At 43.8% G+C, this 22,353-nt stretch overlaps 1 protein-coding gene and 1 long non-coding RNA gene across 13 annotated transcripts in view; both read left to right on the top strand.

Moving 5' to 3' along the window:
- The first annotated feature begins 671 nt into the window (after positions 1 to 671).
- Positions 672 to 6,201, top strand: LOC141941404 (uncharacterized). Of its 2 annotated transcripts, none has more exons than XR_012628306.1 (4): positions 672 to 795; positions 1,053 to 1,153; positions 4,337 to 4,541; positions 5,233 to 6,201. It is a non-coding gene; the product is annotated as an uncharacterized LOC141941404 (long non-coding RNA). The 2 variants fall into 2 exon arrangements; XR_012628305.1 differs by having other exon boundaries at positions 4,941 to 6,201.
- Positions 6,202 to 10,449: 4,248 nt separating this feature from the next.
- KIZ (kizuna centrosomal protein) overlaps positions 10,450 to 22,353 on the top strand; it is a 51,213-nt gene continuing 39,309 nt past the window's right edge. For 8 of the 11 annotated variants that reach the window (XR_012628296.1, XR_012628300.1, XR_012628297.1 and 5 more), the window contains exons 1-3: positions 10,450 to 10,582; positions 16,114 to 16,176; positions 17,622 to 17,778. Coding sequence is in view for 6 of the 11 variants with exons in the window: in XM_074864076.1 (XP_074720177.1) it covers positions 10,497 to 10,582; positions 16,114 to 16,176; positions 17,622 to 17,778 (306 nt within the window). In the remaining 5 variants the exon portion in view is untranslated. The other 3 variants (XM_074864077.1, XM_074864075.1, XM_074864079.1) reach the window with 3 other exon arrangements.

Raw genomic sequence — 22,353 nt, 5'->3', positions numbered from 1 at the left:
TAGGACGCGAGTCCCAGCCCCGCCGCCGGGCCGCGGCGATGGGGGGCTCGGGGCGGCCTGGCCGGGGAGGGGCAAGAAGGGGTGGGGGGGCGGATAAAAAGGAGGAGAAATAAAAGGATTTTTTTTTTTTTTTTTTTGCTTTTTTTCCCCCCGTAAATCCCGGTAAGCGCCGGGAGACTCCGCTCAGTTCACGCAGCCCAGTCGGGTAATTTCATTTACCCCTCAAATCTAATTAGTAATCCGCGGATGACATTAATACCGATATAATGAAGCCTGTGATGACCAGATTAGCAGGCGCGCACTGATAGCCTTAAAGGCACATCGCACCTTGGCATCCGCGGGGCCCAGGCGGGAACAGCGGAAAATCTTGCTTTAAAAGGAAAAAAAAAAAAAAAAAAAAAAGTGGAATGGTGGGGAGGATGGGGAAAAACACGAGTAAAACCCGCGCAGGTCGGGTTTAGCGGTTTAAGCGCCTATGAAGGGAGCCGGCGCTTTGCTGAGCGCCGCTTAACCGCCAGCACTGGGCCTGGGCCGCCCTCTTCCCGATTTATTCCCGTAATATGGTTCTGCAAAGGAGAAGAAAGGGGAGGGGGGGGAAGAAGAAGAAGGGGGGGGGGGGGGGGGGGGCGCGAAGAAGCCAGAGCCAAAAGAGTCGCTCTGCAATTTATTCCAATGGGTGGCTTTTAAGAAGCTGGCAATTTGAGACGGCTGGGTGTTATTTAGTGCAATATGAAATCAAATGATCCTATTTCTCAAATAACAGTGTCTGGGAGGAGAAGTGAATGCTCTGAAAAGGTAATTGTCTCCTGATGATATTTCCATTATACCCCAATCCTGGCCTAAATGCTATCAGCGCCGGTCTGAAATCGATACGGGGAGGGCGGACGGGCTCTCCCGCCTCGCACCGGTGGGGTCCCGGCCGCTCCCGCACGGCCCCGGCGGGGAGGGAAGTGGGGAAGCATCCCCGATACTAGTACCCCGCGGTCTTTGCAGGAGGGATTTGGGGGAAAATCCTAATTTTTTAAATATTTTTCCCCCCCTTGCCTTGGCAGAGCCGTGGTTTGCTGGCCGTGCCGGCTGCGAGGGAGCAGCCCGGGGCTGGGGCTGGCACCGTCTCCGCCGGCTGCGGAGGAGCCGCCGCGCCGGAGCCGAGGTAAGGAGAGCGTCAGGAGCCTGCCCGCGGCGGGGGGAGCCGCGGGGCGACGGGGCGGCTCTGCGGGAGAAACCTCCCGGATTGAAAAACTGCCCTTCGCCCGGCTGCGACCCCCGCGAAAGGGCCCGGCCGCCGGTTCGCTTCGAGGAGGGCGGTTAAACGGGGGTCCGTGGGGGGCTGGCAGGGCCGAGGGGCCGCGATCCCTCGCCCCGCCAGAGCCGCTGCCGCGGCCCCTTGGATGGGGCTGGGGAAGGGAATCCGGTCCCTTCTCGGAGCGGGGCAGCAGGTTACCAAACGCATCGTTTCCCCCCGAAAGCCCAGTCTGTCGGGCGTTGTGTCCCGTCCCGTCCCCCCACACCGGAGCAGCTTTCGGGGCACTCTGCCCCCCCGCTGCTCTCGCACCCACCCGAGTTTCAAGCCCCGCAGCACACGGCCAGCCCTGGGGTCGCGCAAAGCCGCTGCCTTCAGTTACTGATGGTTATTGTTGGTCCCAGTCACCCGGAGACGCTGGAAAAGCAGCAGGGATTAGCCCGAATAGGTGCAGCGTTTGGCAGCGCTCCCCTAGAACGCCACCGCGGCCGGATTTTGTGAAATACCCTGATTTTTTTGAATGGGACCGAGCGTCCCTTTCGCTGTCCGTTACGTGCCCGCGCCGCGAAATTATAAAATCATCAGAATTAAATCACTCGAAGGAAACGACGGGGGAAGAAAAAAGAGAAACGAAGGCGGTAAGCTGGAGGAAGAGGCAAAGAGAGCGGAACCTACCTTGCTCAGCTCCCGTCGCGGCGGCCGCGCTGCCCGGGCCGGGGCTCCCGGGCCGGGGCTCCCGGAGCAGCGCCGGGCCCGCTCCGGAGGCATCCCGGGGAGCCCGGCTCCCCGTCTGCCCCGTCACCCGCCCTGCAGCAGCAGCGATGGGCTGTACCCTGGGAGCCAAGGGGCGAACGGGAGTTTTGCAGCACCTTCCGAAAATTCATACCGGTGCTTTCCCCCACGTCGCGTTTCGGGTGGAGGGGATTGTCCTTCGGTTGCTTGCGTGGAGCTGGGGGGAGGGGGGGCCGTTGGGTTGCTTGCTTTCTTTTCTTCTTTTTTTTTTTTTTTTTTTCCCTTTTCTTTTTTAAGCCCAGGCTAGCGGCCGGGGGGCCCGGTGTGGCCCAGGCTCCCGGAGCAGAGCGGCGAGCCCAGATTTCGCCCTGGCATTCGGCTAATTGCTGCATAATTGCGATGAAGGGAAGGGTCGGGCGTCCACGCCAGCGCCGGGCAGGCTGGCAGCGCGTCCCCGGGCACCTCGGAGCACAGCAAATAAATGCACTTCTGCATTAAAAAAAAAAAAAATAAAAAAAAAAATATTGCGAGCGGAGCGTTTTAATTGAGCAATCCTTTAAAAGTTGACTGGATGGTTGCAATTGTCTGTGTTGCTCCGGGGGGGCAAGAACTCGCCTTTCGGTGTGTAAGAGCCGAGGTTGCTGCAGGCTGGCACTGCTGGGGGTGGGGGACACTGGGGGGGCAGCCAGAGGCCGCTGCCTGGGGCACGGTCAGATGCTCAAGTCCCCCCCAGGGTCTGGTCCTCTCCTGAGGGAAACAGGGCACCCTCTGGGCACCATCCTGCGCTCGAAGAGGCCGTGTACGGTACGTGTGTCAGCAAACAGTCAAAATGTTTTGGACCTGTAAATCAGCCCAGACCTTTTCTGTCCACAGATCCCACCTGCTTGTCCCACCGACAGGAGGATTTCCTCAAAAGTAGATCCGAAACAAATTTTTGAGCACTGTCTAAATGTCCTATTGGAATATTTTTCCATCTCTCCTCAAGCCTTTTTGCCAGCTTCTGCTTCACGTTCCTATTTATGTTTGCCACGATTGTTTACTGTTGCATATACTAAATGGAGTTCAGAGGGCATGTCCCAGCAATGCTGAGCAGACACAGTTTAATTAATTTAGTAGTCTTAAGCTTGTTCTCCTGCTTTTCAAATGAATGAATGGCTTATACGTATGGATCCTTTCATTCATCATCAGAACAATCTTCTGCAAAGGACAGAGGGGAACATGCTTAATAAATCACAGAAAAACACCGTGGTGGTTTGGGACAGGAAGTGAAAAATACCGTGTTCACTTGAAACTGGATTTCAAAGAAACAGAGAATTCAGAGAAGCAGCATTTAGTTATTACCCCACGTGAAATTTGGCCTGGCTCTGCTGAAAAGCAAACCAGCTTCTCCAGTGCTTCATAGGGTCCAGACATTCAGCTCCAAACCTCAGGCAGAAGTAAAAATAAAATGGAGACAGCAACCAAACAGTGACTAGAAATCAGTTCAGGTTTACACATAATTCTAGCTCTAGGGAACACATTTATTTTCCACATATGCTGATGCTGCCGTTTTGTTGATTTGCTTGCTTTTTGTTTTGACTTGCAAGTGTTCGTGTTGGTGTTGAAATACAAACATCTTTAACAGGGTTTAAATATTTCGGTGTAGGGTAGTGAGCGATTCTCAAGAGAGTCTCTGTCACTGTCTAAAGAGCAGCATCCCGCTACCCGTGCCGTCGTCGGTGAGGCACGGCCCTCGGATCTCATTTCCCTTGCCCCAAACAGCACTAAACTGCAAGGCTCGCCCAAGTGCTTCCTTTTGTTTCAAACCCTTGTAGCTTGGAGCACTTGTTGAACCTGACGACAAGTGCATCAAAGTGGCTGACAATTACGAAATAAACAAATATCATTTGAGGCATTTTTAAGCAGAATCAAGTAATACATAGATTAGCTTATTGATGTCGTTATCGTATTGAATATTATTCATACTTCTGATATTTCTGCTGCACAGCAGCATTCCCTGCTCAGTAAACATCATATTATCTCACTATGCAAAAGGCTTCATTAATCAAAACAGACAATAGGCCAGACGCTCTCTCTTTGAGTCTGGGGTTTTGGATCTTCTAGGCTTTTTACCTTGTCTAAATGCCTTGTCCCTGTCAACACAGAAAGCAGTTCTTCAAAATAGATTGGTATAAAATGTGGTGCTAAAAAGGAAACATTATCTAATTCAGTTAAAAGAACTTCCCAGTTATTTTATATTTTCCCTTTAATTTTTCATGACTTGTAGAAGAAAAACTTTTTCACTATTTCATTCAGAGATTACTCCACTCATTTGTTGAAATACTAATGAAAGAGCCTGATAAATCTCTGTCCTTCAAACAGCAGCAGCAGCAAGTGCCAAGATCAAGAAATATGGAGTTGACTGACCAACCTGTGATTGTGCTGCCTGCCTCGCTCGTTGGAGATGGGGAATGGATGGTGGATGGGGAGCTGGGAATAATGTGGCCATGAAGCTGCTGTCCAGAAAGAGGATCCTGGCAAAACCATGGCATGATCCTGACTTGGTGCAAAGGACCGCATGTTGACGGTAAGGTAGGACACTTTTGTGGCTAGGAAAATGTTGGGGTGTAAAAATCTCTGCTTTGTAGGTTCACTGCAGCATCACAAACATACAGCTGCATGCTGCAGGTGCAGAGCAGGCATTCAGGCACACAGCATCGTTCCTTTGTCTGGAGAGTTTGGCAGAGGCAGATTTGAGCCCCGTGATGTATGTTCTCTATCCTGCAATTTGTGACAAAGTTGAACTCTGCGTGGTTGTGGTTTGCGATGTGCGGCAGGCTCTGCCTCGCACTGGGCCACAGTGTGTTGAGTCGAGCTTGCACAGTGGAGTAGTGCTCCCTTCTGTGGGACCCACGCAGGCAGCTGTGGGATTGATTTTGGCTATGTGTTTGTGAGCCATCTTCTGCTTTCTTTTTGGTTACTGCAGGCCTGAAAGAGACATTCCATAATGATCCAAAATAGTACTTCCTGCACAGAAATACATCAGAACTGTTTCAGATTGAGCAACAGAAATGACAGCAGTGGTTGTGTGGGGCACTCCAGAGCGTAAGGCATAGATAATTCCAGAGAAGACAGGAATATTGCCTTTTGACAGTCTGTCGTGAGTGGTCTCGTTCAAATTCAGCCTCTTGTCTCACATTTCAGAAAACCTAAATTCAGTTCTCATTTCTCCAGGGATGGGGAAACTCAACACGGTCAATCTCCTCTTTCCTCTTCAGACAACAGCAGACACTTAAATGAAGACTGGTTAATTCCTTGTGTCTACATCTCAGAAACAGAAGTGACCTTGAATTATTGGGAAAACAGAGAGACCCGAAAACTCCCAGACAACCTCTCCAGATCCTTGGCCTTGGAAAAGCCTGAGTCAGGTCATACCTGATCCCTTCCGGTCTTGGAGCCTCATATGCCACATAGGAGACTCAGAAAACACTTTGAGATGGCAGGAGAGGAGGGATACTTCCCGGCAAACGGTCTCTAAACTGGTCCCCTCCCCGTGCTGCAGCATTTCTGTGGCTCATTAACAACATGAAGCCGTAAACAATGGCATGTGCTTGTATCTAAATTCTCCAGGATTAATTCAAAATTCATTGACAATGACATTACTAGAGACTTTTCAATTATGTCAATAAGCTTTGGATAAGGCCCTTACATTCTTAATAAACATTATATAGTTTTAAATGCTGTAGTCTTGTTCTTAAGTTTTTTATTTAATCAGCCATTATCTTTGGCTTCTGTGTTAACAAGTTCTTGCTGGAGGAACTCATTTCACCTGTCCTGTCTACAGCAAAAAATGCCTTCTTCAGTAAGACAATGTATATTCTACTTATGCATCAGAAACGAGTAATAATAGGTTTCAAGGAACTGTAACATTTAATAAAAGCATTTTATTACATTTAAATTTATTAAAATTTAAACATTAAATTCAACATGTTAATTACTGTTTCCATGCATTGACACTGGCAGTCAGAAATGGATCCACACAACTGCTCTGCTGAGATATGCTCACTGGTGTTATTTGCTCTTTGATAACTAATGTATTATTAGTGCTCTTCATTTGGGACTTGATTCATTAACAAAAAGACTTATATGGGCATTATGTAAATTTTTGGTATGTCTTTTGCATAGCTACCAGGGCATGTATTATGAATCTAATTGAAAAGAAAAAAAAAAAAAGAAAAGAAAATGTATTCCGTTCTGTCGTGACTCGTGGGCAAGCTAAGTGTACAGTCACTCTCAGAAGTCAAATAAGCACAGAGAGGAAAAACCTTTTCAGTACATCACAGCCTGTGCTTCTGCAAATCCCTTTCCAGAGAAACCACACACAAACCCTAGCCTGCTGTGTTTTGGCAGAAACAGCAAAATGGTGGCAGTGAAATGTTCAGACTCTCTCATAGATCTCATCCATGTGCCTGCTGTATACATCAGAGCTTGCAGCTAGTCACCCCTTTTGGTTTTAATCAATGATTTCTCTTTAATGCTTTTGAAGTCGTGATTTGGTTTATTCTAATCCAGATGTTGTCAAGCAATATTTGTATTTCTCACATTGTGAAACTCAGCTAAAATCAGAGAGGGCCCTTAATCTGTGAAAGCTCATCGTTACTGTTATGGCAGCAGTGTGTGGGGGGTGTCTTTGTCCCAGGACACCCTACACAAGGACACTAACAATTTCTGCTTTATATAAAGATTTTCCCATCTTTCTGGGACCAAGTGGACATAGCCTCAGGCTGGAGCAGCCCCTTGTGCAGCGTCGCAGAATCCCCCAGGCTCTGGCAGCAGGGAAGCGGCCCTGTGAACCATCACCGATGTGCTGCTGGGCCCAGCCCCATGGTGCCCTTAAGCGTGGGGACATGGAGTGACACCTGGGCCCCCAGCCTTTCGCTGGGAGAGAGCAACACAGGCTGTCTCTGGAGGCATGTGTTGTCAGTCCCTTACCCCCTTTTTTTTTCCCCTACAAAGATATGTTCTTTTTCACTTTCTTCTCTTTCTCCTGTCCCTTTTTTCTCCTGCAGGTGAGCACCCTGCGGCCAGAGGCTCATCACAATGAGGCAAATCCTGCACCTTCTGGGATACTGTTACACCTCCAGAGGAAAACAGGATGCTGAAAGCACACATGGTTTCCTCCCTAAATTAAGAAAAAGTGTGTAAATCTGTTAAGATTAGTGCACATCAATCCCTGCATTTGAATCAAGAGATACTTTCGTTTGCAAGCTATTGGGGAAAAAAAATCATATAATTCAAAGTGTATTTAATAAGACAGAAGGAGACAGATTTCTTTGACAATGTTACAGCTCTTATCAGATTACACTAAAATTAAATTAATACAATCTAAACGAAGTGTTAAGTACTGAAGGGAGAACACAAACAAAACACTCCTCTTTGTAGGCTTTCAGGGATGGGGTACTGATGTTAGTTAACAGGGATGTGAGCAATAAGATTATTCTTGAGTCAATTATGAGTCCTTCAGTGTCAGCACGGGAGATCTGTGCCACAGAGGGGAGCACACGCCCTGCACCAAGACAAGGAGTAGAAGGGTGAGAGGAACAAAGTGGGTAACATACTGGGGTGACCCAGGCTAAGGCACCATATTTCCTTTTTTTTTTTTTTTAATAAAACATCAGTGTGTTTAACCCTGTCTGCTTTTCTTTCTTCTACTTTGGCTTTCCTTCTACTTTTTTTCTTCTCCTTTGTGCTGCCCGCAGTGCTGGAACTGGTGAGGTCAGGTTAGCACCGTCCCCATTAGCATTACACCCCCATGTCCCCCGCCGCGCCCCAATTACCCCAGGTAGAGATCAACCCCTTTCAGCTGAAACCTGGAAATCTTGGTTTGGGAATAACGTTTTCCAGTATGTACATACAATGTCTGCTCACAATTTTAGATAGCGCTAGAAGTGTTTGAAAGTTTTGATATTATTTTAGCAAGCACAAATATTTTCAAAAGCAGTTTAGTCTTCCAGAACCAAACCTGGTATGTCACTGGTACAGGCTTAAGAAAGCCAGATTCTTTGCCTGTTTTGAAAAATAACAAATTTGTAGTATATGAAAGTGTTTTCTTGTTCAAACGCCATATAGCCTCTCACAGTTTTCTGCACTGACAATCAGCGATGCATTCAAAGTATGTGTCAGCCTGACAGAGCGCGTTTCATGGCTGACATTCTGAAATAACAAGTTTTCAGCGTCTCACCTCGGAGTCAAAGGGTAGACTATTTATTTTGATGTAGATATTAACAATGAGAGCTGTTATGAGGGACCTTCTGAGGGAAAAAAAAGCAATTTAACTATGAAGCAACCATGAAAACCCTTTTATTTCCATTTTATCTGCCCCCATGACTGAGCAGGAACATCATGCTGATACAAAGGCTCTGGAGAAGTCTTAGTACTACAAGTAACTCTCAAGGAGGGCAGGGGGATCATGTCTGCAGCTGAGATGCCAAAGCTCCATTTTTTCCCCACATATTTTTAAAGGAAAGAGCAAGCTGTGGTGGACCTGGGTTGCAAAGTCAGGATCTGGGGAAAAAATGCCCAACTTTGTAAAGTTAGGCAAGCTCAGACCCAGATTTCACCTGTTGGTTCTCGTGAAGATGTGAACTCGCACTGTGATTGAGGTCTTCATAACATGTGTTTGCTTCCAATAAACAGAAGAGGGAGAAAGAACAGTACATCTTTTATTGTAAGCATGTTTTATGTGAGTTCAATAATAAAAGGCTCCCAAATCTGCAAATCCTTTGCCTATGTGTTTTCTTGAGTAGGTAAGCTCTAAAATGAGCTAAAGCCATCCATATCTTATTGAGCCATTTATTTATAGCGGATGCAAAGGTTAAGCCAGACAGCAGCTATGGTTATTCAAGTGACAGAAGCTAATTTGGGGGCTCTTAAGTACAGCTACAACAATTCAGCAAAGCTTTTTGCTTTACATTTTAAATTTGGTTTATTCGAGTTGGAGGCTGAAGATGTCGAAAAACACTAGGAATACTGTCACATGACACTGAACCCTGGCAGAGGAACCTTGACCCGCATGACGCTCGTCCGGATGCTCTTGAGCCTCTTGAACCCCCCGGCGCTGGTGTGTGGCTTGAGCTGTGTCCTCAGCCGTGCAGCTACTACCTCGCAACTACAGCTGATGCTTTCATGTGGCTGTTGTCAGACAGAAGTTCTAATGAAGGGTAATTATGATGATGATCTCGTACTAATTGTGTACTGATTGCTGTTCTAATTATGCTTAAGCATTTCATAGCTATCCGCAATTTTGTCTATTGATGTAGCATTTCTTCTCCTTAAATTCAAATACTCTCGCGGTATTTGAACTTTCTTTTATTGGGGCCCTGGAATCTAAGCACTAATTTGGCAACTTCCTTTCAAAGGGATCTAAATTTTTATCTGAAAATGGGAAAAAATGTAGTTTTCTTTTCCACTTCATTTTCCAGCTGGAGATGTAAATGCAGGGTTTGTTAGGGCTGATCCAGTGCTCATTCAAGGTGGTGTGGCTTTTCCCACCAACCAATGGATTTTGGTGAGAGGACATCAACAACTCCTGCCAGCTAGACAAAGTGACGATTCAGAGGAGGAGGAATCGGAAATTTTATTGAGATGCTTGATTTCTATGCAAATGGAAAGAGGCCATTTGCATTTTCTGATTAGCTTTTTTCCTGAAAAACATAGTGTACAATGAACTCAGTAAAACCAAGGGGGGGGGGGGGGGGGGGGGGGCGCTACTGTAACTGTTCAGAAGCTCCCAATTATTTTTGTTATTAATGTCCTAGCGCCTTGCAAAGTCCCTATTTCCCCCCTTTTCCAGAGACACAGCATTTACTTTGAGTCTCTTTAACAAAGTAACAAGCAATAGGACAAGAGGGAATGGCCTCAAGTTGCGCCAGGGAAGGTTTAGACTGGATATTAGGAAGTATTTCTTTACAGAACGGGTTGTTAGGCGTTGGAATGGGCTGCCCAGGGAGGTGGTGGAGTCCCCATCCCTGGAAGTGTTAAGAGTCGGGTTGACATAGTGCTGAGGGATCTGGTGTAGTTGGGAACGGTCAGTGTGAGGTTCATGGTTGGACTGGATGATCTTCAAGGTCTTTTCCAACCTTGATGATTCTGTGATTCTGTGATACTGCCTCGTCCCAGGTTACCCCACAAACTGGGGCCCAGCTCTCAACACTCGTCTGGAGACTTGACTGGGCACCACAGCCACTTTAACTGCTGTAGTAATACCCAAATTAACAGATTTCATCCTATTGTATTAACAGACGAAGTAATAATTTAGGAATAAATGCTTCAAATCTCAGCCCGAGATTCCTGGCATCTCTAAGTGCCCACACGCAGGCCGGGGCCGTCCCGCGGGGCGGGAACCCGGACGCCTCAGGATGCCAGAACACCCGCCCCACCCCGCCCCGTCCCCATGGCAACGCAGGGGCGGGGCTTCCGGGGCGGGGCCGGCGCGGTGCACGGCGGGAGCCGTCGCTTTGGCCACCGAAGTAAACAGGGCGGCATGAGCGGGCCCCGGCCGGTGGCTCCGGGCTCCCCCCCGGGCCGCTGCCAGTGGCTCGGCAGCCTCCTGCGCCGCCTCCGCGACAGGTGAGGAGACCGCACGCCCCTCCGCTGGGCCTCGCTCCACGGGAGCGGCCGCGTCGGGACAGGCCCCTGCGGGCCTCCGGTGGGCCTCGCCCCCCGCTCCCCTCCCCCCAGGAGGGGCCCTGAGGGGAGGTGAGGGGTGGGCGGCACGCGCGGGCTTTCCTGTCAGCATCTCCCCCGCCCCGGCGCCTCTGCCGTGGCGGCTGGCGGCCCGGTGCGCCCCGAGGTACCGCTCTGCCGAGGGGTCAGGCCGCCGGCCGCCCCGGAAGGCGGCCTCTGGGTCTCCGCCCCGAGGGGGGATGCGGGTGCCGGCAGCCGCGGCGGGGAAAGCGGATTCCCGCCTTCCCGGGAGCGGGGCAGTGCTGCGCTCCGGGAAAAATGCAGTGGGGTTCATGAGGTGCCTTTGGGACGTTTACACCCGGGGGCTTTCTGCGGGGCAGGGGCAAATAGTCCAGTTTGTCGGAGAGGGCACTTCTGTCACCTCCTTCTGCTTTATCATCTACTTTCGGCTGATTATATATTGGGGGGTGGGGGAATATTTGAATCTCAGTTATCGGTGACATCTGATTTCGATGTGTGCACTCATTGTGCGTATGGCATTGTTAGCACATTGAGTGACTTGTGAAAGCACTGTAGACCTGTTACTGCTTCTCTGAGTTCTCCTGAAACACTTCCGGCAATAGTTACAAAATTGCTTGTTACTTTAAGCAAACAACATAGATGCTGATTATTTCAGAGCTAGCTAGTTGATGAATGGACACATACAGATGTTTCACCAACAAGTATCTTTTTAATCTTTAAAAAAAGTTATTTTAGGTGTTTCAACTTATGGGTGCTTCAGGGGAACCTGACTTAAGGAAAAAAGCAAGTGTATGTGGTGATGCAAGCTTTCTAAAGGGGCTTTGGCCTGAGGGATCTCAATCACTGGTCAGTTCCTCTGAAGCTGTGTGCAATTAGTGATGCTCATAGCCTGTTACTCACTGCAATAACCACAGTAATTGGTGTCAATTAGCACTTTTTTTTGCTGGCCAGAGGAAGTCTCTCGAGATCATTTGTGGTATACTGTTACGAAGTTGCTTTTTAAGCAGTACCTGTTTTCTGTCTAATACAGAAGACTTTGATTTCTGGGTCTCATGCTAGTATCTCAGACATACAGTCTTGGCAGAAATAATAACACCACGGCTGTGGGAATCTACACTTGCATTTAGATACTGCTTTGACAAAAATGCTGTGAATATCTTTGCTAATATCCTGTTCTGGTCTGGAAGTCCACTGGTGAACAAAACAGGAACAATTTGCTGTTTAAAAGACTGGATAAGAATATACAGAGTATACTTTTATTGTATAGAAATTGTTAAAGATGTGGGCCCTAGATAGGGAAGACACTTTATCTAAATTGCAGCATTAGAAAATGAAGGGAGAGGGCAGATTAAAATCTGAGTGTTCTAGACTGCATGCTGCTTTAAACTGTGTCTTTGTGTGCAGATATTCCTCATATTAGAAGTAGAGATGGCTTGTGCTTCCCGAGAGCCCGGTCTGCGTGAAGTATGGTCACCTCTTGTAGCTTCTCTGGTGTCTGAGCTAGGGCTGAGCTTACAGTGCGCAAATGGACTACCCCTCTTCAGCTCCTCTGGGAATGTAGTACACTTCAGACACCAGCTCCTCTGTCTAATTCAGTTGCACCAAAAGATTCAGCAGGAGTTCAGAAGAGGAGTTACAGGCAGACAGATAGCATAAGCTGTGCTTCCTTTGCTTCCAGCTTAACAGGTCTTGTGATAATAAACAAACCTATTCTGCCGGGCATGCTTCTGTTGTATGTACTTTAAAATAAAAGATGTACTTGGTGATGATGACAAACACAGAGTAATTTTTATGCCAGACTGCAAGTTGTATGCTGCCGTTGCCTCTGGGAATGGTACTGCAGAGGCAGATGCCTCTTCAGAATTTCTCAAAGTGATACCTTTTATCCAAACAACTTTTTAAAGTGTTAAATATAAAACCTTTTGTTAAATCATTGGAGCATTTTGGCTTTTTAAGTCCTCCTTTAGACTCCTGCACTGATCTGATTTCAAGTCGCCTGTTCCAAGACCTGAAGTACCAGACAGCTGTTTCACTCCTGACTGCAGTCGTGTTTTCAGCTTGCAGTTGTGCTTAAGCAGACAATGAGCCACTGCGTAGAGGCTGTATGTGCAAGAGCTTGAATATGGTGGAGGAAGCTGATGCTTGGTTATGTCCTCCACCTGACCCTTGGTGAACTAGAAGGGAGTTTTCATGAATATTTCTTTTCCAACTGTTCTCATATGTATTCTTTAAATACTTGAAGTCTGAAGTGCTCGAGAAATTAGCCACCAGATATTAAGCTTCTGATAAACAGTCAACATGGACTGCCTTGAGACTTGGGCAAAAAACTGCATAACTCCACCTTAAATTACATGTTAGACTTTATTGGCCACATCTTATTTCCTGATGCTGGTACTTTGTCTAATCTAACTATAGAAATTACTCCATGCATAGGTCTCTGTACACAAGTCAGTGGTATCTGTTGTGTGCAAAATTACAGAGAATTAGGTTTAAGGTATCCAAGATAAGTGAAATGAGGCAGAGTGTTTGTTTGCCTTCTGTGTTTTATACAGACCTGACCATGTTGTGATTACTCAGCACTTACTCTTAAGTGGTGGTTGGTGAGAAAGGCAGTGTTTGAGCCATGTGGGTGATGAAGTAAATAAATTATATAGTTAAGTGCTGTACTTAACACTGTGACTAACATTGCAATTAGCTTCACTTTTCAGCCAGTGAGGCCAGATGCTTCATGCTAAGGGCAATTTGCAGTGAACATGTACAAATACTGAGATGTCCTGAACAGAGAGTGTAAACCAGGTAGGATTACTAGTTTTGGAAATATCTGCTGGTATTGGTTGTATGTAGAAGATGGTGCTGAACAGGCCCCCTCTAACCTGCCCAGGGGACCAGTGCAGTTGGCTAAGGCTTGAGCAGGCTCTGGCCAGGCTCCAGGCTAGTAAGGTGGATGCAGCTCAGTGCTCAACAGTTGATTTAATGTCAGATTGGTGTAGAAAAAGAACTGTAAAAATAACCTTTCTTACTTTTATGGGAAGATTGCATTGTGCCCAAGTGTTGTGCAATTTTCTATGTACTTATCTCAACAGGGTATCATGACAGGAGTACTGTTATTCCTACATTATGGATGCGGAACTGAAGCACAAAGAGTCTAAGGCCCGGTATCTCAAAAAATATTGAGGCATCTTAGTCCTGCTGGTGTAAATGGGAGGTGAAGGATCAAATATTACTACAGATCGATGCCTGGTGAAATGCCAGAGATTAAAGAGAGCTTGTGGCTGACCAGGGAATTTAATTCTGTTCTCAAATCCCAAACTAACAGTCTTTCTTTGTAGACTGAAGGTTCAGGGTTGTTTGAAAATGAGCCACCTGGATCCTTAAAAAGTTCTGAAGTGTGCTAATTTTGTCTGTTTAAGACAAAAGTTGATAACTGTTTGCACCATTTTAAGCTAATGCAAAACTGTGTGAACAAATAAAATTTTCAGGCAGAGCGCTTTGTTTTTTCATGTAAAAAAGGAGGTGGTGGTGCACTGGAGTAGCCAGAATGATCCCTGCCCTGCTTCAAGCTTCACTTCTGTCACTGACACAAAGAAAATGTGCTGGAACCTTGCCAGACCTGGGCAACCAAACCTATGAGTAAAGTCCTGAGTGCCTCTAATTCAGTGCTTGGACAGAGCTGTGTTGCAAACCACCACAAGCTGTGCAGTACCCATTTTAGGCATCCATAATGATGATACTCAAATGCTGAGAGGCTCTTACCTGGTGTTTTTATACTGCTTTGTCTTGCCTTGAGAAGACCTTAGTTACATATTCATGTGCTGTCTTAATAGCTGTAGCACAGACTAATGAATGGTATACTGAAAAACCACGCTGGTAGAAAGGAAACGTTCTTTCAGGAGCTAAGGAACGTGATGTGCTACCTGTGGTATCGGAGAATGAGAAATAGGATTGGAGCCAATGGCTGTTCGCATCCATCAGCTTTTACATCCATCAGGATATCAGTGTTCTTCATTGAGTCATGAAAATTACTTCTAGAAGTGTAAAAACAAGATCTTGAAATCTGCTTTTGCTTAGCTGTCCATCATGTAAAAGGAAATTGAAAGGATGAGATCCCAGATGAAGCGTGGCTTTTAAATTGCATACATGACATGAAAACCTAATCTTGTTCCAGACAGTGGCAGGATCAGATGAGTAAAATGGATGCCTTGATCTCTCAGGCTAAGAAGCAGAAAGGATTTTTTTTTCCTTGCTTTCCTCTGTGCAGGGCGACTGGGAGGAGACAAATGTGTGTGTCTATGACACAGACACATTTGTAGGGGAGTGCCCAAATCCATAGATAAGCATGCCTGGCCATATGGGTGCATGCAGTCTCATGTATCTGTACATACCACTTGCACACGTACAGCCTTCCTGGCTAGTAAGAATCTGAGATTATTTTTTAATAAGCAACTTGGGGTACTTGCTTTGATTGTTGCAGGGTTTGTAATGTGAATCTATTGGAAGCCTCTGTCTTATCAATTTTTTTTTTTGTTCATGCCATGGTTGCTTATCTTCAGATGCAATTTTTAATTATTAAATAATATCAGCTTTACTCTTTTTTTTCTTCCTGAAAATAGATTTTCTTTGAAATAGATTGTTGTTGAGGTATGGAGTATGTTCTTAAGCAGTCTGATCGTCCCAATGGGCCTATACCCTTGCATTGCTTTTGGCAGATACAGATGGCCCCATAGCATTTTCACAACCATAAATATTTTTGTTGGTTACTTATATCTGTTACTTTTCAGTAAGTTCTGTCAGGTAGTGCTAGCATATCTCTAGATGTACTTGGCTTTAATGCATAAGTGTGAAATATGTAATTGATTCTTAAGTTCCAATTGTTAAATAAAATGCTTGGACAGCACATTGGGTCTGTAAGCTAGAGAAGAGTTGGGACTTCTTGGCAATCTATTTTAATGCGTTAATACATGCCTATGAGAAGTTCTTGGGAGCTGTCTGAACAAGTTCAGCTGAGTACTTCCTGCATTGGAAGTGGTCTGCTCTGAGACTTGGAGTGGGGAAGAAAGGGAGAGATGAGCTCATGAACTGCCAGGTTTAGACTCTTTCCTGGGGCTGCAGGAGGAGGGACTCAAAACAGCAACTTAAACTGGGCAGAAGTCTCTGGCTTTTTTGGTGGGTCTTGTGTGGATATGTATGTGTTGAGACATCTTTTCCCGCTAAAACAACCTAGCTCTTGTTCCAGTGGAACAAAGAGAAGTAGAAGCTTTGAGGTTTGGTGGTTTGGTTTTTTTTTTTGGTGATAAGCTTGGCTGGCAGATCAATCTTTAAAACTAGCAATCTAGCAAAAATGTGCTTTCAGCTCTGAAAAGTTTGTGCTCTGTAAAATGCTTTATTTCTTCCATTTTGAGAATTTAAATTGCAAAACAGTTTTATCTTAATGTATGTTGTTTGTTTTCTTCCAGTGAAGCCAAAAGGCTGGAATTAGAAAAAAAACTGATGGAATACAAAAAGTCTGATGCATACCTGTAAGCCTATTTAAAAGCTTCTTGTAGGTTATTCTATTTTAATTACAAAGACTTAGGTATCATGGAATGCTTTTAGAATGTTATCTTGATGGTTTTTTGTAACAATAAGTTTATATTCATATGTGAAGTATGATGTAAGATGCATGTCTCTAAGTTATTGATGAAATAACTTCAGCAATAACCGCCTTATTCCATTAATACTGAAATGTTGTATCTTGAGTAAAACCAGCTTCCATGTTAGTTATTACTAACTTTTACAAAATCACTGTAGTATAGTTCATGCTAGAAAGTCCTAGGGTCTTGAAGTCTGAAAGCTTTAGGAAGTCCTAGAGGATATTCTAGGTTCTGGTCCTGTTCCTTGAATTATTTTTGCATTATTTATTTAACATAAATTGCATATACAGTCTGAAAAAAACCCACAAAACCAAAATCCCAACAACAAAAGCAGGCTGAAAAGTGGCTCATCCAGTGTTCCATTCCTTTCCTCAAATGTGTTTTGTAAAGCTCATAGAGGTGACTTTTCTGTCTTGGCTCAAGGTACTGAGGGCTAGGTGCAATAATGGCCACTCCCTTAGGAACTCCTCTTCTGAAAAAAAGGCGTTTAGATTAGAAAATTAAGATGTAAGTTAAAGAAAAAAAATGCCAGGTCAGGTGGGGAAATGTCATGTATACTTTATTTTCTGGTTTTATTTGATTTATTTTAATCTAACAGGTTTTGAACTAAGTGTCTCTGAAAATATTGGCAGCTTGGGAGATTTAGGCTGCAATTTCATTACTGATTTAAGGAGACCTGTAGGCAGATTGAGACCAAAAGTTGATCCTGACTGCCTTTGGTTCACATTTTCTCTTTGGCACTAATGCTTGTGTGGCTGTCTTGTAATCAGATAAGGAAATGGGTCTGGCTGAAAGTGAATCTGTCTTTTGGGTGGGTGAGAGCTGGTTTAGGTGGGTTTTCAGCTGGATTACTCTTGGCCTAATTTTCCATGTGGCCACATAGCAGGTAGTATTGGCATAAAAAAGTAAGGCTTGGAGTGAGATGCCCCTTTTGGTGGCAGCATGGATTTAGTTTGGCATAAAGCAGTTGTGAAACCACAGCCTTAATATTACAATTTGTATGACTTTCAGTGCACGTTCTGAATACAATTTTCATCTTAATTTAATGTGATGTAAGTGACTAAAACATAATCCTTTTAAAACAAATTTACGAGAGTGTTTTAATATACTTATCCTTTTCAGCACCAAAGCCACAGTTCAGATCTGAAGTTATATAGCAGACATCCTGTCGGTTGTATAATGTAGCTTTGGACAGTTGTGCAGAAGAATGTCTACTGCTTTTTGGGGGACTGGTGGGGCAACTCCTACATAAGTGTTAATATCTATGTGTCTGAAGAAAAGTGATTGTTTTATTTTCATACTCTAAGTACAGGTTTTTTTTTCCCCTATAGAATGAAACTAAAATACGTGAAGCTGAAAAAATACTTGAAAGAAATAGATGAACGACAAAAAGGAGCTGTGCTGCGAAACCAGACCTTTTTAAAGGAATTCAACCAATTTGAAGCTCATATGAAAACTTCAAGTTTAGAGATGATTCAGAAGATGGAAGTAACTTTCTATAAGATTTAATGCATTAGTGTTTACTACTATTACAGGGTTACTAAATTGGTTTTGTCCAACTATTATGCACATCAAGATTTCAGATGTTAGTGAAACCTTGTCATATGTTTTGGAGTGCTTCAAATTATGTTTGGGAGTTTGAAATGAACCCAAATGATGCTAATGTATGATGTAATAGACCCTACTGTTGCTGCAGAGTTAGTCAAGAACACTTCACACAACTCTATGTTTGGTCTACAGTCTTCTGAGTCTTTTTGAAGCAAGGAAGAACTGAGATCAAAAAAAAAAAAAGTAAATGGATCATGTGTTTGGAGTCTTAGTGATAAGATAAACCAGTGTTATCTAGGTTAGAACAAAAAGACAAGTTGTAATAGTTTCATAAAGACTTTGTTATAAAACTGTGTTTTAGTAAGGTTTTTATTACTTAAAAATACACAAATATATTTCATGGAAGTTGTTTCAGGACATATTTTTAATTTTGCTGGTGTGAACATCCTAAGTAGCCATAGTTAGCCTTGCCCCTGCTTTTTGATTTGTCTTCATCAGCAGAGGAAGTGTAAGAGTAAATAACTCCTGTTACAACAAATTACAGTGTTTGAACTATCTGAACTAAAGCTGAGCTCAAATGAGGTCACACTTAGGTCTATTATTAAACAGTCAGCTAGCAATACTTGAACACTGGTACAAGAAAAAGCTTCCTCCAGTATCCTGTTGCATCACTTAGGTCTTTGCTTTTGGTAACATTTTTGCATGTTCTCAGAGATTTGATTCATGTGCCTTCAGAGGTGGAAACTTTAAACTTTCCTTCTGGGCTGGTAAAGTGAAGCCCAAGGAGTGTTTCATCACCTTGGATACTTGAATTGTGCGTCGTAACTGACATGGTAGGAGTGTGTTGGTACCAAATGACCATTTTCAAAAGAGCCAATGCACACTAGAATATACTTCTTGCTGTCTTCTTTGTAGCAAAGACAATGGCAAATGTGCTGCTTCTCCTTTCTCCACTCATAGCCTTGACTGCTGTCAGCTCAAAGGTCTATATTTGCAAAAGGGCTCTTATTACTGGCTTCACTGAATGTCATCAGTTTGAGAACTCATGCTGGGATGAATTATCCTTATGAAAGAGGCTGTTGAACTAATACATGCCTGTTCTGGTTTTAAATGACTAATTTCTTAAAAATTACTGCAACAGGTAGAAAACATACATGGTTATTACATTTTAAAACAAAGAATAAAAGCTCTCATGAGGACAAATGGAAGTGACCATTCAACAACTACATTAGCCACCCTCTGCTATGTTTCACGTGTTCCAGTTGTTTTGGTCTGTAAATCTCATCGGGGAAACAGTTGTCCAGAGTCAGCTTGTCTCTGCAGTGTTTTCTTTTTTGGAGAGGAGTATTTGTCTTGTGGCAAGCTCCCGCTGGAATCTCTCTCCAGCCCCATGATGACCAGAACTGATAATGAAATGGGGGTTTCTGTACCTCCAGCATGTAGTCAATCTATGTTAGTGTCTTAAAACAGTATGGGAGAAAAAGAAGTTGTGGAAGTAAAAAAAGAATTTATAGTAATTTCATTTGTGTTGAGGTAAAAAGATCAGTTACCACTAGGCCATTCAGCTATGACTTTTTTTGCACTGAAGTAAAATTTGATGATTCTCTTAATTTTTCCAGTCTTTCAGAGCCTCGTTTGCAAATGTGAACAGACTTTTTGCTTTGCCTGTTTAGCCTTATTGGGCTTTTTCCTTATGGTTATGTACCAGTAATGCTATTTTTAGCTTGAAGAGCTACATTTGTATTGCTTTTTTTATAAGTAGTGCAGAAAGAAGATGAAACTCTTCTATACTAATAAAGAGATTCCTGCATGTCTTGTCTTAATGTTTGAAACACACTTATCAGGATCCATATTTAAGGTTATATAGTAGACAGGATTTTTTTATCATAACTCATGACTGAAGTACTTTCAGTTTAATAGGTTACTGTAAGAGAAAGCCAAGCTTTGAGGATTTTTGAATCATATTATTAATATGTTGTCTTGCTATTCACGGAAGAACAATGTGGGATGTTGCAAAGTGATACAGTTTGATAATGACCTCAGATTTAAAAAAAATAAAATTGTGACATGTGCTTATGCCGCTAATATATGGAGTCAGATTTTTGGGAACCTAAAATCTGGGAGGGAAGTGTATTTACACCTGCTTTCTAAGAGCAGTAACATTCTTCAGAAATATTTGACAGGGGTTGTTTCTGTCCCTCTGCCACTCCCCTTTTTTTAACTCGTTGGAAGAAAGGAGGGAAGGAAACAAATTAGTTGAGGCATTTTAAGCCCCTGTGATGTGCTAGTGACACAACAATTACTTTTGTGTGGCTGTCTAGAACTCAGTTGTGATTGTTTTTTATTTCTCTGTACTGCAGTTTGAATTAAAACAGGAACAGTGTTCTCAGTGTGCTGTTTTCCTCCCTCTCTCTGCAGTTCAGGGGCACACACAGCTTGGTCTGAGACAGTAAAACAGACTGTGATCCTCTTAAAAGGAGGTGTCTAAAAAGCCTGGGTACAGGTTCCAGAAAATGTGAACATGCAGCAGCATCCTTGGATGACAGTGGTACAGGACTGAAAGAAAAGGGTGGGGTGGCTGAGGTGCTCAGGTACAGCAAGTATGTGCAAAGAAATACATAAGCACTTCTGAAAAAGGCTAACGGGAGGAAAGAATCAGACTGCACCGTAAAAACAAGGGGAGCAGAAGGGGAAAAAGTATAAAATGATGTAGAAGTTAGAAAAATGAACAAACCTTACTTGAAAATATTTTTTCAAATTTCTAATATGCTCTGAAAACACTGCACTAGAAAGCATTATTAGAGCTTAGCCTGAAGTAGGGATGGAGAAGCAGCAAGGTACTTTGTATTTTTTTTTTTCCTACTGTCTGGTTTGGCTTTCACTAGCTGCATCACAGTAAAGAGCAAGAAACCCTTTGTATGCAGTTCTTATGGTAGAAAAGTTCCTTTCTTTCAGTAGATAAATGTATGACCTGAAGTGTGAGCCTTTGTCCTTTCTAAAAATCTTCAGTCCTTTTTATCTATGGATGTTAATGTTAGTGCAGTGTCTAGTACCTTTTGCATCCTCGTAAGCTTTTTGTCAAGTCAGTATAATGTGACAAGAATTCTGTAGTGTGGCTGAAAGAAACAAACACTTCACTACCACCACTTTATTGTTTTTAAATTAGTTGTCTTCGATTTCATTGACAATCTCCTTGCTTTAAAAACAACAATTAGCTGGCTTCAGACAACTCTCCCCATGTTAGCTGCAACTTGCGATGCATTTAACCCTGCCTTTCATTGTTCATATTAAATAACCCCAATCTCTGCTTTTCTCTGCTTATGTGGAAGATTTTTATGATGGTGTTTGAGATGGGGTGATGAGACCTCTTCGTGTTGATTAACACTCCCTTGAAACACCAGTAGGTTTGCAGGTCTGTTTCCTATTTGGGAGGTGCTGTCCCTGACTTTGACGTACAGAGCAGGTGATTTGGGGGGCTCTTGGCACATCTCTCTGCTTTCAGAAGTAAGGAAGCTCTCCAGAAGAGACGTAGCTATCTCTTACGGTGGCAGTTGATTTCCACTCTAATAAACCAACAGGCTGGCTAACATCCTGTAGTTGCATACCCATGTTAATAAATTTCCCGCACAAGTATAGCATGGCTACTGCCTGGTAATTCTTTTAAGCCTGTTGGGTCTGGTGACATTCTCAGAGCATCTTTTCCTTGCTTCAGCTTAGTAACATACAGTTTAGACTGTCCCTGGGGATGTGTGTGTGATCCCACCCCCCCACCACCCGGCTTTTTAATTTTTATTTAAAGCAGAGGAGGACCATGGGTATGTTGTGATACTACGTTTCTACTGTTGTTTTTAAGGATTTTTTTTTTTTTCTTAGAGCAACCCTAAGGCACACCAGTTTGACTAGTGGTAGGTTGTTATAACATAATGGTGTGAGCCAGTTGTGCCATGGGTTGATCTGCATGCAGGATTTTTGTTCACTGCTTCCATTTTGATGTTTCTGTGCCATCCATTTTATTTTTGCCAGGTTAGACTATTTTTCTGAGCTGTTGAACAAAGCACAGATTACATATCCTCTGTGTAACAGTTATGAAAAGCCCCCTCGTTGTGGATTGTGTAAGAATTATGGAGCATGTAATCATTTAATCTATCATGGAAGTACACAGAAAGAAATTATTACTATTTTCTCTTTTATTTTCGTAGTGAGAGTGCCCTTTAGGAGTGCTTTATCATAATTATGTGCACAGTTTATTATGTGGCTGCAGCTGACAAAACTTCTTTTGTTTATGAAAGCTTCACTTTTTTTTCCTATGTTTGTGTGTCTGCGATTTGTTCAGTAATTTTGGGGAGTATAAGTAAATTCACTTAAGCTTTCAGGAAAATCCAGTAGTTACATTTGAGTTTTAGAACATCTTTAATTCTCATGTGGTTAGTTTTTGTTTCTTGAAATTCATTTTACCATTTTACGAACAGCTTCCATTACCTGGGAAATAGCAGACTTGCTGAATGCACCATTGGA

This window comes from Strix uralensis, chromosome 3 (assembly GCF_047716275.1).
Source record: "Strix uralensis isolate ZFMK-TIS-50842 chromosome 3, bStrUra1, whole genome shotgun sequence".
Taxonomy (NCBI): domain Eukaryota; kingdom Metazoa; phylum Chordata; class Aves; order Strigiformes; family Strigidae; genus Strix; species Strix uralensis.
The sequence above is the reverse complement of the archived record's forward strand: the minus strand, read 5'-3'. Positions and strand labels throughout refer to the sequence as shown.